This window comes from Nuphar pumila, chromosome 5 (assembly GCF_984573655.1).
Source record: "Nuphar pumila chromosome 5, dmNupPumi1.hap1.1, whole genome shotgun sequence".
Classification (NCBI taxonomy): domain Eukaryota; kingdom Viridiplantae; phylum Streptophyta; class Magnoliopsida; order Nymphaeales; family Nymphaeaceae; genus Nuphar; species Nuphar pumila.
The window spans coordinates 109,838,123-109,853,109 of NC_143253.1; the positions used below are offsets into that span (position 1 = coordinate 109,838,123).

At 38.3% G+C, this 14,987-nt stretch overlaps 1 protein-coding gene across 3 annotated transcripts; it reads left to right on the plus strand.

Annotated features, from left to right (window-relative positions):
* The first annotated feature begins 2,989 nt into the window (after positions 1-2,989).
* Positions 2,990-5,055, plus strand: LOC149838085 (uncharacterized). Of its 3 annotated transcripts, XM_090007580.1 has the most exons (3): positions 2,993-3,537; positions 4,522-4,663; positions 4,787-5,055. In XM_090007580.1, exons 1-3 carry the CDS (start codon positions 3,150-3,152, stop codon positions 4,794-4,796), a joined length of 540 nt encoding a protein of 179 aa, XP_089863706.1. In that variant the 5' UTR covers positions 2,993-3,149; the 3' UTR covers positions 4,797-5,055. The 3 variants fall into 3 exon arrangements, with proteins under 3 accessions (XP_089863704.1, XP_089863706.1, XP_089863705.1); XM_090007578.1 differs by lacking the exon at positions 4,522-4,663 and having other exon boundaries at positions 2,990-3,537; XM_090007579.1 differs by having other exon boundaries at positions 2,994-3,537; positions 4,522-5,055.
* The last annotated feature ends 9,932 nt before the right edge of the window (positions 5,056-14,987 follow it).

Sequence of the window (14,987 nt, forward strand, 5' to 3'; positions counted from 1 at the left end):
CTTCCCACCTAGATGAGATAGTAGTTGCCAAATACTACACCAGTGACTACTCCTATGACCTTCCCAATGCTCTTCCAGTATTAATTTTCAGTTCCATTTATTCCAAACAAGTTCTCGAAAAATGTTGCCAGACCTCAAGAGGTTTCACAAGTTTTCTTAGAAAAACTCTCTGTGGGACAACTTTTTCCTTTGGATAAAGCTGTCAATGGAATCAAACCAGGCCTTGGCCTTAGGCCCTTAGGTGTTCTCTGTAAAAGTACCCCATGACGAAAATCGAGTGCATTCAATTGAATTGGCTTCAAGTTTAGATTCGTGTTCCTTTGAGTTTTTCCATGCCCATGAGTTCCATCTGTTCAACTGGGAATAGCTTTTCTATTTGGTCCGGTTACAGATTGGCACATCTTATACACAGTGGACTACTTGTGGTAGAGGGTTCGGCCTGTTTTATAAGTTTTTGAGCAAGTCGAATTGAAAGAGGAAAAAAAATAGGTACTTGTGAACATCACAAGAAATGAGACTTCGTGGTTTCCAGTGTTTGGAATCTATATAACTTGGTCAATCTTTGAGAGAATGCCAAACAGTTACCGAGAACTCTTCAAACAAGTCCATTTGGTTTCAAAGAGTGGAAATATTTTCTGAACCAATTAGTTTTATAGCGATATGGGCTCATCCGTTTCTGCACGTATGACAATAATTGTGTAAGTATGCAGATCGAGACGTGTGGGCTTGCGGTTTCCAAGTGAGATGTGTGGTAGGGACTATCACCTGATCTGCTCTCCTTTCAAAGTGGTAGGTTGATGACGGAGCTCTCTCTCTCTCTCTCTCTCTCTCTCTCTCTCTCTCTTTAGAACAGGTAATTTTCCCTACCACACCTCACCTGATCAAGATGTGTGGACCTCAATGTTGTGGTCACTGGTCCCAAGTGAAATGTGCAGTGAGGATTGAATCTCAATTGACCTAATCTGTGAATGCATGCAATCCACAGTGGGGATACAGGGATCGCTTACATGAGCATATGTGACACAAGCCAATCACGCAACAGTATTTCATAGGCCCCACAGCAACAGAATAAGGACTCCACTCAAAATGATGTTATTTGATTGACATAAAGGATCACTTAAGGGATCCCTAGATCTCAACATGTCCAATCTACATGTAAAAATCTTAACCCTAATCACAACCAAAATAACAACTGTCCTGTCCTGTCCTCCCTTGTCGATAATCAATACCACCACCTAAGACTTGTGTGGTTTCTGTGATGTATAAACTATAGAGGTATTGGTCATTTTTTTCAATCTCTTTGGGTGTACAGAATGGTTTTATTCAATTATGTTGTCAGTACCGCTTGCAAACCAGCGGATTTGTATCGTATCGATAGAAAATTGATACTAATCTGACGTGAACCGGTTAATTTTCAAATATATCTGAAAAATGGTTTAAATAGTTTTTTAATATTGTTAATATTATTTTAATACTTTTGACACTCTTTCTGCAGTTAAAATCTGGCTGATTCAAAATGATTCAGCCCTGAATCGGAATCGCCGGATTCCCTGATCGATTCAGGATCCGAGACAATTCTTACAACATTGGTTCTATTTGGCACTTTTGTCAGTGTGAAATTTGAATTTGGTCGAAGTCTCACTCTCCATTAGGCTCTTGTTTTGTTCTCTAGTTTTTTTATTTTTTTTTCTTGTTCACTGTTGCTTGGTTGGGTGACTTCTCATCACCGGCCTTCTATTCTTTGTTCATCTTGAATAAAGATGGTTTGTAAATTACTTGCTTTCTTTCAAAATAGAAAAAAAAAAGAATTTCAAACTAGTGCATCTAACACAGCTAACGAGACTATTGAAATTTTGACTGTTTATGGTGTTTTTCTCTCGACAGGCGAAAATTGAACTTAATTTTGTGACATTTTGTGGTTGAATGATCTGTGCCCACATAAATAGATGAATCATCCAGAGTTAACAAAAATGTCCAAAAACGGTCAAAATAATCCAAATTTCAATTTATTTATGACTCATAAAAGCCCAAAATTATATATGCCAAAACTTTTGGTTGTTTTTTACTCTAAAAACTACACTTATTTGGGAGCCAGCACCAATTCACTAAAATGCCAAAATCACTGAAAAAGAACCCTCGATCAGTTTAGAGAGTTGGCAACTCCAAAACCATATTTGGGCACCACACAAAAACCATGTTTCCATCTCAATACAAAGCTTTCAAAGGAAATTGATGTTAGTGCAGATAATGGGAGTGGAGAGGGAAATGGGTGATGAGAGTGGAGTTGCCAACTACATTTTTTTTAGGGTGTAATTGAAATAGGGATATGGGAAGCATATCCAGTGAGATTAGGTTGGGTGATTCGTCAGAGCACAAATTTTTCTGTGTTTCGAAATCACCACCCATCCGGTAATCTCCATCTTTGTGTAACGATGACATCATCACTTTTGGTGGGCCCCACTGTTTCAACAATGAATGTTGGAGGAGATTTCAAAACACAAAAAAAATAAATAATAATTGTGGTTTGGTGATTTAAAAAATTTGTGGTTTCAAATATAGGCTGCCAACAGCAAGGGTGAGTGGAATTCGGGGAATCCTCATCTCCACTCCCATCCCATCCCCAACTCAAATACAGCTCACAAACAAAGCCTAAAAGATGACTTGACACTAACAGAAAGTTTTTTTTTTTATCTTTTTGGAAAGGCAAGCCGAGGGTTAGGCACGCCGTACCAGTTATACAACGATATCATTGGTATTTGAACTTGCAACGTCCCAACACATGGTAAGGTGCACTAGTTGCTCTTACCAGACAAGCGGACCCGGTACTAACAGAAAACTAATCCAGATTCCAGGGTAGAGTAGAGAGGACACGAGGGTGATTTGAAAGAATGGTAGGGGCAGAGAAGGATATGGCTGCCCGCCAATAATGCTGATGCTGTCGCGTTCCGAGTTCCGAACACCTTCTTCCGCCCACAGGGTTTCTGCTTAAATGCGAGTCCTTCCCCCCCCCTGGAGCTCTCTCGCGAATTCACTCCTGTTTCCGATTCTACCCTCGAGGGCCTCTCCCTCTCTCTGCCTCCGCCGATTGAGGCAATCAAAGAAGAAAGCAGAGAGAGAAGGGAAGGAGATCGATATAAAGAAGCAGAGAGATGCCGTCTCCGAGGGGTTCCCGACGGGAGGAGAAGGGGAAGCGGTCGGCGTCGTTCCACGGGAAGGTCCCTTTGGAGGCGAGGGATCCCCCCCCGGCCGTCGTCCTCCGCCGGCCTCAGACGCAGCCCGAGCTCTTCTCGGCCCGTCGGCCGGACGGGATCCGGACGACGGAGTTCCGGGCGCCCCCACGGCTGACGAAGCTCCTCCTCAACGTCACCGTCCAGCGCAGCCTCGGCCCGGTCCATGTCGTCATATCGCCAGAATCCACCGTGGAGGACCTCATCGCCGCGGCTCTCAGGCAGTACGCCAAGGAAGGGATGAGGCCCATCCTGTCCTTGACCGACCCCTCGGCTTTCCACCTCCATTACTCCCAGTTCAGCCTCGACAGTAAGTTGCTCTTTCTCAGATGACAAGAATGCCCCTACTGTAACTCGCTTATTCCGTGAGAGTTATGAGGGAATTGTAAGGGAGGAAAACGAAGACGATTGTCCTTTTGTTACGTGTGGGGAATCTCACTTCAGAAGCGTAAAACTCTTTTGCTTTTCCTTAAGGGTACGTTTGCTTGCGTTTCTGCATAGCTCACCGCGGCAACACAAACGTTGGGTTTTCTTTTAGCTAGGAAAGGAAGCCCAAAATCAACGCTGAACCCCCTTTCAGCGAAAACGTTTCTTGTTTGAGACGAACTCTTTGCGGTATGGTTCCCCTGAGAGTGCATAGTTCCTAGTGCGTCTCAGGGCAGGCAAACGCGCCCTAAAGGAGGGGAAGCTTTGAGAAATCCATTTCTAAAACAACAAACTCTCTTCTCTTTAGTGGGAAGCGAGAAACTCTTCACAGGAAGGACGCGAAGCTTTAAGAAACCCACTTTCAAAACTTGATTGTTTTCAATCGAAAGCTCTCCTTGAAAGCAAGAAACTCTTTGCTTTTTTCATAAAAAAAAAGCTTTGAAAAAACGCGCTTTCATCATATAGAAAACTCAATTTTTTTTAGTGAAAAATTCACTCCCTCCCTCGTTTTTTCAAATTGATTGTTTTTTCTTTCTTAGCTAGCGTCTCCCTTTCATTTTTATCGCTTCCCATAATTGGCTTTTCTCTCTCTACCATTTTCATATTAAAAATAATGATTTTTTATAACAAGCCTGCGTTGGTTTTATATCTTTATACTTTATGTTTATGTCATCTCTTATTCGCTTGTGTACTATGTGTTTCTTTTTCATTTGCATAATCACTTCTCATAATTGTATCACTTTTTTTTATCGATTCCTGCTTCCGTTTCACACGTCGCTTCACGTATTTATTATGTTTCGTGGTAACTCGTATCGGGGTTTTTCTTTATTTGCCGTGCTTTTTTTTCTCACTTTTGTGCCTTGGACAGGCTTGAACCCAAAGGAGAAGCTGATCGGTTTAGGTTCCCGCAATTTCTTTATATGCCCAAAGCCGGTGACGGCAACCACCACCTCGTGCAGTGATGAAGCGGAGAAGGCGGCCAAGCTCGCCTCTCCCTTTCCTTGGCTCAAGTTCATGGATTTCCTCCGTTGATATGCTTCTTTTTACTTTTTTTACCGTCTTATAGCCTTGAAGCCCAAGGAATGAAAGCGCCTTCCCCTCTTATTTTTTTGTTTTTTTCTCTTTTGTGATAGATATATCTGACGAGCCAAAGCGGCTCGGCTTGTGTGGCAGGAGATGTTATTGCACGTCACCTTGTGTTGGGAAGTTGCAAGTTCGAATCCTATGGTATAGTTGTATAACTGGTAAGGGTCTGCCTAACCCCAGCTTTCTCTTTCGAAAAAAAAAAAAAAAGTTGTATCTGACGAATGTAAACTTTTCTGCACTAAGTGGTGGAGAGATGTGTCTGATTATATCATATAAAAAGGATTAATGAATTAATTAGTGATTGTATTATTTTCTATGTCGTTGGCTTGTTGGTGCATGGACTTGGCTCACTTGGGTAACCAGGTCGAGTTGACCTGTGAAGTTGTCTTTTTTTTTATCGTTTAGCATCATACAACTTTTTCATTAAGTTGGTGGGTTACTAAGCTTTGGTTAATTAGAGAGGCAAGAGAGTAGAGACAAGTCGTTCATTAAATCTAGTGTCATGGTGAGAATACGATGTGAACGATGAACTAAGTTTAAAATTGATGGTTCAAATTTTTTAATGAAAAAAGAATTAACCTTTGCTAAAAAAAATTTAATTGAATGCAGATAATTTTAAAAAATAAATCACATGTCTGAATGCTCAAACATGATAGTGAGTGCAATTTTACAATCAAATGACGTGTTTTTATACAACAAATAGTATGAAACAGTTTTTTAACCTTTAAAAAAAATATAAATAAAGTTGAAATGACAGGTGAATCAACTCTTTTTGAATCGGCTATGGATCGATTCGTCGGCCGATTCTGACAACATTGGGGTCGACTAGTTGATAAGCCCAATTTGAGCGAGTGGCAACCTAGCTTTTGTTCTCATAATTTATGATTTTTTTTTTGAGGTCGATGTGACTTGCTGGGCTTGAAAAGGATTGACCCAGTCGACTCATCAGTCACTTTTATTAGTAGGGTCAAAGCAGGTCTCGCCATGTTCAACCCACTTGGGACCTGAACGGACCAAGGGTTGGATCTTTACAATTTGGCATCGCGAGGAAGGTGGGAACTTGGAGGGGTCTTATGATATAGCTTGTGACATAGCTGATGATTGAGTCCTCGATAAGCAAAATGGTCACCGAGAACGGATCAAGGCCGTGATCCACACCCATGGATAGTGACATATATCTCCTGCTTCTTAAACAAATTACGATATTCTAAATGTCAATTCTTACTCCCCGGTGGGCAGGGAGACCTCAAGGGTTTTATCAACCGGAGGCTAGCTAATGTGTGTGTGGTCTAGGGTTTTTCCTTGAACTATTAAAAATAAAAATAAAAAACTTTTTATCTTTTCGATGAAATGCCAACATTAAGTCAGTATCTTTGAAAGTTCGTATCTTGCCCTGCATCTGTATTTATTGATTTCCTTAATATTTTTTGCCACAGGCATGCACCATGCAGGTCCCTTTCTTACTTTTACATATGAATCTCTGTTAATCCCAAGGTCTAACTCTCAATACCAACGCGTGTCTAGCAGGAGCAGTTAGTGTATGTCACCTTGTGTTGGGACATTGCAAGTTCGAATCTCAATGGCATGGTTGTATAACTGGTAGGGATAGGTCTAACACCAGCTATCTGTTCAAAAAAAAAAAATCTAACTCTCAATAGCGTCATTCCATCAATTAAAAAACACCAACTAATGAGCAGCTAGTGCACGTCACCTTGTGTTGAGATGTTGCAGGTTCAAAACCCAATTGTATAGTGTAACTGGTAGGGTTTGCCTAACCCCAGCTTGCCTTTCAAAAAAAAAATTAAAAACCACCACTACGTTTCTTAGATGTCTATAAGAAGAAGGAATCACCAAGAGATGATCGGCACAATACACCTGGTAGATTGGAATTAAAAAAATTCTGCCCCTATTCATACTATTCACGGGGAGAGAAAGACAGTTATGATCTATAGTATTTAAAAACAAAAACTCATAATCTGGTTTGCACAATTGTGATACATAAGGATTTTTAATCATAAAAATCTGTGATGATCAGAAAAACATCATAAAAAACATTACTCATTAAATTTTAACAATGTGCTAAAAGAAATCTTTTTTTTACATCAAAACTTCTAGATGCAAAGTAGGATTTCAAATAAAATCAACCATGTTGAGCACATTTATGATTTATGACCTAAGATTGGGTGCTAGAGTAAGGCCAAGAGTATTAGACATTTTCCTGTTAATCCCTCACAATCTTGTTCGTTCACAAGATATTTGTATTCAGGCTTTGTCTGAAAATTGCTAGCTAGGATGGAAGTTAATGTATTTGGTAAAAACTTAGTCAAACTACTTTGGTAATGGATATTTGAAAATTGATAGCTGGGATATAGAAGTTTATGTTGGAACTGGGGACCAAGGTGTGTACACTGAGGGAGGAGCTCCATATCGACGGAGGAGAAGAGAATAGTTAAGTGTGGTAAACGGCTTGCTTTAGGGGGATGTCATCGATATGGATATCGAACTCTCATGTAGAGTGCAGGGGCTGAATATAATTAACATTCACTGCGAAGCCGTTTTTCAGCCATAACTATTTTCTTGGATTCCCAAGCATGTTCAAAATCTAATGAGATGTGAGCCCACCACTATGTTTGTGGCTTTTGGATTATCGATTGTGTTGGGTATTCTATGTGTTATGGGATTCACCACATTGTTTGTGGTCCCTTGAGGTTCCATGCGTGAGACCCTATGGCCACATTGGATTCAAATTCAATTTTTATACTGGATCCAACTTCTTCTACTTCGCTATATGGGGCGAACACCCATATTATGTTACAATTGGTGCATCATATATCATATATAACACTTCATGATAAAATATGCTCAAAATAATGTTGCACAATTTCTTGGGTTATATTATTATTTAAATATGATATTTTTCTCACTTGTTATAGGCTATTTTTCACATAATCATGTAAACTTTTTCATCATCAATTTTCAAATACAAGATTTTCACACATGTTGTGGGTTATTTCTCACATAGTCATGTGGATCTTTCCATCATTCATATTCAGGTATGAGGTTATCACATATGTTATAGGTTATTTTCCACAAAGCAATGTGTGTCTTTCATTTTCAAATATGATATTTTTTACACATGCTATGGGTTATTTTTCACATAATTATATGATATTTTTATCATCATATGAACCATGATTTTTTCTACATATGGTATGGGTTTAAACATGATATTATCTTTGCATGCACTAATTTCACATAATTATATATGTTTCTCATCATGTCATAATTTAAATTATAATTTTTAATGTGCAATATCATATATAAACAAATATTGAGGGTCTCACTTTCTTATTTAGTTATGGGGTTTTTATGACTCTTTCATGACCATACTATCGAACATTATCATGTTCACATACACACTAGTGAAGTACTATGGATTTTCATTAACTCATGGATTCATGATACAATATGATTTTCCAAACATAATAAATATTTTCACTTTTTAAAACATTCATCATAGTTAATACTCTCACTATTATATGCATCATCATCACATGCAACATGCTTAAATTCTCATCAGGTTAACCATCACTTTATCATTTTGGATGAGCATATTCAAATCCAAATAATAATATGACTACTAAAACATTAATAACACCATGTTGCATACCATACATTAAGTTCTTAACACATGAAAATATCTCTTTCATGCATTCATACAAAAAACTATAAGGAACATAATTTATGATGATTATTTATCATGAGATGCTAATAAAATATACCCACACGCATGTGTAAAAATTATAACTCAATTCTCACTTTTTCAATGCATTATATTTAAGCAATAGACACATTAAGTCAATATAAATTAGAAACAATATGCACAAAAAGCAAAGCATATCATAAGTCCACATATTCATATCAAATTTGGGTATGCACCAGATCCACATCTAATGGGAGTTACCCATTATCATCTGGATAAACCAAATATGATAAGTCAATTTCAAGGCTTTAATCTTATAATAATAAGCAATCAAACCACAAGCTTGTGAATATATAAATTCAGATTCATTATCAGATCTACATAAAAATCTATATTCAAATCTATTGGATTTGTATGAGTCTATATCTAAAATTGACTTGAGATGTTATCATCCAGCCCAACATGAACTATAGTAAAAAAAAAGATCTCATACAAAATCATGCATCACAAGATATTTGATCATTGTCCAAATCCATATCCTTATGTTTCAAATTTAAATTGATCCACACAATATGTCAAACTAGGACCCATACAAAATATATTATCAGGCCCAAATATTTGGCTTTATACTATCCAGATCTAACATAAACTCTGGCTCAAAGTATATCTCATACCTGACCATTATAATATTTAGATCCAACACTAAATCCATTCAATAAGAGGACCACTACAAGAAAATTGTTAATTAGCGACGGAAATTAGCGACGGATTTTTCCCGTCGCTACTTAGCGACAGATTAGCTAGAGATAGAATCTGTCGCTAATTCGCGACGGATTAGCGAGGAAACGACTTTTATCGCTAATCTGTCGCTACTTAGCGACGGATTAGCAACTGCATGTTTTTGTCGCTACTTTTTATTACAAGAACACCATTTTAGCGACGGATTTAGAGAGGGAACTCTGTCATCGCTAATCCGTCGCTAATTAGCGACGGAGTAGCGACAGAATATATTGCGTCGCTTTTTTGGTATTTTGGTTTCGCGACGGCTTAGCGACGAAATTTTTCCATCGCTAAATGTCGCGTAAATCCCTAATCCCATCCCTCTTTCTCTTTTCCCTGTTTCGCTGTATTGCTCCCTCCCGCCGCCGCCGCTCCCCGTCCACCGCTCGCCAGCCGGCGCTCGCCAGCCGGCGCTCGCCAGCTGCCGCTCCTCGTCAACCTCTCGCCACCGTCCGGCGACGCGCAGGTAATATTCTTCTTCTTCTTCTTCTTCTTCTTCTTCTTCTTCTTCTTCTTCTTCTTCTTCTTCTTCTTCTTCTTCTTCTTCTTCTTCTTCTTCTTCTAAACGCAGGGGGTACGCCCCTTCCCTGCCGGAAACGCAGGGGGTTTAACCCCCTGCCGTGCTTTCCGGCAGGGGGGGTCGACCCCCTGCGTTTCCGGCAGGTGGGGTCGACCCCCTGCCGGAAAGGCATGGGGGGTCGACCCCCTGCCGGAAACGCAGGGGGTCGACCCCCCTGCCGTAAAGGCACGGCAGGGGGTCAACCCCCCATGCCGGAACTGCCTTTCCGGCAGGGGGTTTAACCCCCTTCCCTGCCGGAAAGGCAGGGGGTTTAACCCCCTGCCGTGCTTTCCGGCAGGGGGGGTCGACCCCCTGTGTTATGCTGCCTAAGTGACTTGTCAAAAAAAAAATTCTGTTTTTGAATGCCTATGCTGCCTATATGAATCGTTTGAAAAATAAAATCTGTAGTAGGAATAACATGCTGCCGATGTGTATTGCTTTTGAAAAAAACAATCTGTTATGAGATATATTATGCTGTCTATGTGAATTGGTTTCAAAAAAATCTGTTTTTTAATGCATATGCTGCCTATGTAAATCAGTTTGAAAAAAAAAATCTTTAGTAGGAATACTATGTTGCCTATGTGTTTGTTTGAAGAAAAAAATTTTGTTATGAGATACCTACGTTGCCTATGTGATCTGTTTTGAAAAGAATTTTTGTTATGGATACCTATGCTGCCCATGTGATCTCTTTTTAAAAAAAAAAAAAAGTTATTATGTGATACCTATGTTGTCCATGTGATTAGCTTGAAAAAAAGTTTGTAATATGTGTATATAAGATGTCCATATGGTTTTAAGTGTAGTTTGCATATATGTTGTCCATATGGATTTTAAGTTGAAATTTTTTTTGTAATGTATATATACAAGTTGTCCATGTTGTTCAATTTGTTAGTTTGTTAATGTCTACTGGTAGTTAGTTTTACTTCAATTTGTTTTCTTGAAATCTGGTTAGTTAGAGTATTTCAATCTATTAGTCTTTTATAATTATATTTTTCTTAGATAGATTGGTATTTAATGTTCTCACAATCAGTTAGTTAGATTAGAGCTATTTGAATTCTTTATGATAGTGGTGGTTAAACGGAGTTCACATCTTTTCTAGTAAACTAATTGATTGATTTACTATTCCTTTGCTAAGTAGTTCAGATTAGAAATTGTCTATGACTTTATGTTAGTCGACTGGTTCAACATGTTATAGCTGGTTTGTTAAATTAGCATCTTCTAGTTAGATTTGGCTTAACATATATACTATTTTTCTTTTCTCTTCTTTCAATTAGTTAGAGTTGTTTTAATTTGTTTTAATTTTTTTAGTTAGTGTTTCATCTTGTTTCATGATTAGTTAGTTTGTTACTTAATTTGTTTTGTTTTTGTGCAGATTTTTCAACGGAACCAACTCGTGCTCGGCCACCTGTGGTAAGTAAATGACAAAAACAATGCAAATCGGGTAAATACCCGTGGTAAGTGATGCAAACGTATCACATGTTATTTAATTTATTGAATGCAGCACTTTATTGTTCACACACTCACTTAGTTGTTGATATCTAGGACTGCTTTGTTGGAGTTCGGAGATCATGCTGAGCATAATTTTAATGTAGAAATATGGAAGTGTTCTTATTTTTGGAGTACGGAGTCCATGCTAAGCATGGTAGTAGTTAGTGAGATATTGAAGTGTGTTTGCTGCAGGTACATGTTTGCCATTTATTTGATATGAATGATTATGATGTATTGCAATGTTTGATGTAATTGTATCCATGCTTGCATGTAGTTACTTTCAATTTGATTTTGACTTCCATGTGAAATTTTATAATAAAAGCATGCTTCAAATGATTGTATCATGTCATTAATAGTTTGCACATGAAAATATTAAGTTATCAATGCATGCATCAAAATTCTTGTTATTGTTTGACATAGTATATTGCATGATAAATTTGATATTTTCTTCATCGTAGCATTCTGATTGTTTTTTTCTTAATTCGTTAGGATACTATTCGTAACATCATACGACAGAATGACTGCAAACCGTGAATGGATGTACCGTAGGATAGTGGACAATGAGTTATCGCATGAATATATGGATGGTGTCGATAGTTTTATTGAATTTGCAACGGCGAGTGTCAGTACGGTAGATCCCACAGGTCGGATTAGGTGTCCCTGCAAGATTTGTAAGAATAATCGATTTGTAGAACCTCATGGCGTTAGACATCACCTATACAGGAAGGGTTTTGTGAGTGATTATCAGAACTGGACGTTTCATGGAGAAAAATTTAGAAACGATTTTGATGCACGGGTGAATGTAGTGCACGATAATCCATATACGAATTTGATATTTGATGCTGCAGGAACAGAACTGGGTTCTGCTATGAGTTCTAGTGATGTAAGAACTGCCGTAGATGAAGAATCACCAAACGATGCAGCTAGTAGATTTTATGATTTACTTAAAGATGCTGATGAGCCACTTTGGAACGGTTGTGAGAGTCACACTATCTTGTCTGCAGTTCTTCAACTAATGAATTTAAAGTCCGAGTATAATTTGAGTCAATCATGTCTTGACCGTTTGTGCATGATTGTAAAGAGTATGTTGCCTAAAGATGAGAAATTGCCACAAAATTTCTATCGTGCGAAAGTTATGGTCAACGCTCTAGGTATGGGTTACAAAAAGATTGATGCTTGTCCAAATCACTGCATGTTGTATTTCAAGGAGCAGGAAAACGACATATCATGCCCGTCATGTGGGCATCCTCGGTTCAAGCCAAAGACAAGAGGCAATGGTAGCACGAGATCAAAGGAAGTTTCATACAAGTCGCTCCGCTACTTTCCTATCACTCCTAGATTGCAGCGATTGTATATGTCTTCAAAGACAGCTAAACACATGAGATGGCATGCAAATAAAGTTCGACACGATGAAAACAAGATCACGCATCCTGTTGACGCTGAAACTTGAAAGCACTTTGATCGTACTCATCAGAACTTCGCAATGGAAGTGCGAAATGTTAGACTCGGTCTATGTACAGATGGATTGAATCCATTTGGGGGTAGATCAACTCCATACTCATGCTGGCCAGTATTTGTAACTCCATACAACCTTCCACCAAGCTTGTGTATGAAACGTCCAAATCTTTTCTTGTCTCTGTTGATCCCTGGTCCGACCTCACCTGGCCAAAATCTTGATGTATATCTAAGGCCATTGATTGATGAATTAAAAGTACTGTGGGATGACGGTGTTACCACGTATGATGCCCACAAAAAACAAAATTTCAACATGAAGGCCGCACAAGAAGACTCATTCGAATAGTGTATATCGATAATCGACCGTAAGTATTTTGTTTTCAATTATTGCATATCTTTTAAATATTTTATATTGATATTTACTGTGTAACAATTCATGTGCAGCACGAGGTTTGAGCCACAAGAAGTAGTACGGGAGATTAGGAATTCACTTCTTCAACATCTACCAGGACCAGTTGCTCAATGGAAAGAGTACTCAAAGGAGGTGTTAGACAGATTGTGGTCCTCATTCATGGTATACAGTTGTTCCTCATAGTTAATGTGTTTCATATTTAATTTATTTAAGCAATGTCTACTAACTTTCTGAAAATATTTGTAGGCTTCGAATCGCTTTGCAACTACGGTGGAAGAAAATGATGCAAGGAAGGTGTGGCAGAAGGTGGCTGCCAATCGATTTGCAGACATGCTGCACACTATGAAGACTGCAGCAAAAAAAGCATCTGGTGTAGTAGATGATCCATTACTGTGGAAAGGCCATGGTCCTATTACTATCAGGAGAGATTACTGGGATGAAATGTGCGATATGTGGGCGGGAGATGCATTTAAAAATCGCTCTACGAAGGCTTCACAAAATCGATCGAAGATGCCCGAAGCCCATCTACACACAGGTGGATCTAAGACATTTGGGAGCCACCTAAAGAAAATGGTAACTCATCAATATATAATATTAATTTTATAAGTATTGTTGCAAATTTGTGTACTAAATCTTTTGTCATTTAACTTCGCAGGAAGCAGAAAAAGGAGGCAGTGTACCATATAAGGATGTGTTTGTAGAAACACATAAACGGAAGACCACGGGAGTCTTCGTATCAGAGAAGGCGAGAACGACAACGGTATGTATTAATTCTATTAATAATCATTGCAATATATATGCAAGTTATCATAATGTTATCATTAATTATTAATGAATACTTTAAACATTATTTTGTAGGAGGCATATGAGCAACAGATGGTAGAGCGATATGGCGAAGACGCTACTCAGCATCCATCATTTGATCCTACAGCATGGGTGACTGCAGTAGGTGAACCCAAAAAAGGTCGCGTGTTCGGGTTTGGGAGTAATATGAACACTTCACCAGTTATTGGTTCTTCCAGTTACGGTTCACCGACTTCTTGCGCCGACATAATCTCCAAGCAGCCGACTATTCTTTCCGGTGATGATGTACGTGAGATCATTAATGAATCACTGAATAACTACTTCCAATACACCGTCGCCCCCTTTCTCCGAAATGAGATCAAGGCCGCTGTTCAGGATAGGGGATCTTCGATTCCAGGTCCCTCTCAGCTATAATCACATATATAGTTTTTTTGACTGTCTTAAAGCACATCTGAGCATGGTAGAATCACATATAGAGTTTTTCTAGATGCTTAGAACACATATGAACATGCTATAATCACATATTCAATTTTTTTACTGCCTTAGCACACATATGAGCATGATAGAATCACATATAAAGTTGCTTTGCCTGCCTTAGAGCACATATGAGCATGCTATATTCACATATTCAATTTTTTTACTGCCTTAGCACACATACGAGCATGATCGAATCACATATATAGTTTTTTGCCTGCCTTAAAGCACATCTGAGCATGGTAGAATCACATATAGAGTTTTTTTATATGCCTTAGAACACATATGAACATGCTATAATCACATATTCAATTTTTTGACTGCCTTAGCACACATATGAGTATGATAGAATCACATATATATATATATATATATATATATATATATATATATATATATATATTTAACTTTTTGTCTGTCTTAGAGCACATATAAGCATGATAGAATCACATATAAAGTTTTTTTTATTGCATTAGAATACATAAGCATGCTATAATCACATATTCAGTTTTTTTACTGCCTAAGAACACATATGAGCATATTATAATCACATATTCTGTTTTTTGACTGCCTTAG

Excerpts from the sequence above, each read along its gene's own strand:
- LOC149838085 (XM_090007578.1), top strand. The coding sequence starts at position 3,150 with ATGCCGTCTCCGAGGGGTTCCCGACGGGAGGAGAAGGGGAAGCGGTCG. Across the intron at positions 3,538-4,786 it reads CTCCCAGTTCAGCCTCGACA|ATATATCTGACGAGCCAAAG; the intron begins GTAAGTTGCTCT and ends CTTTTGTGATAG.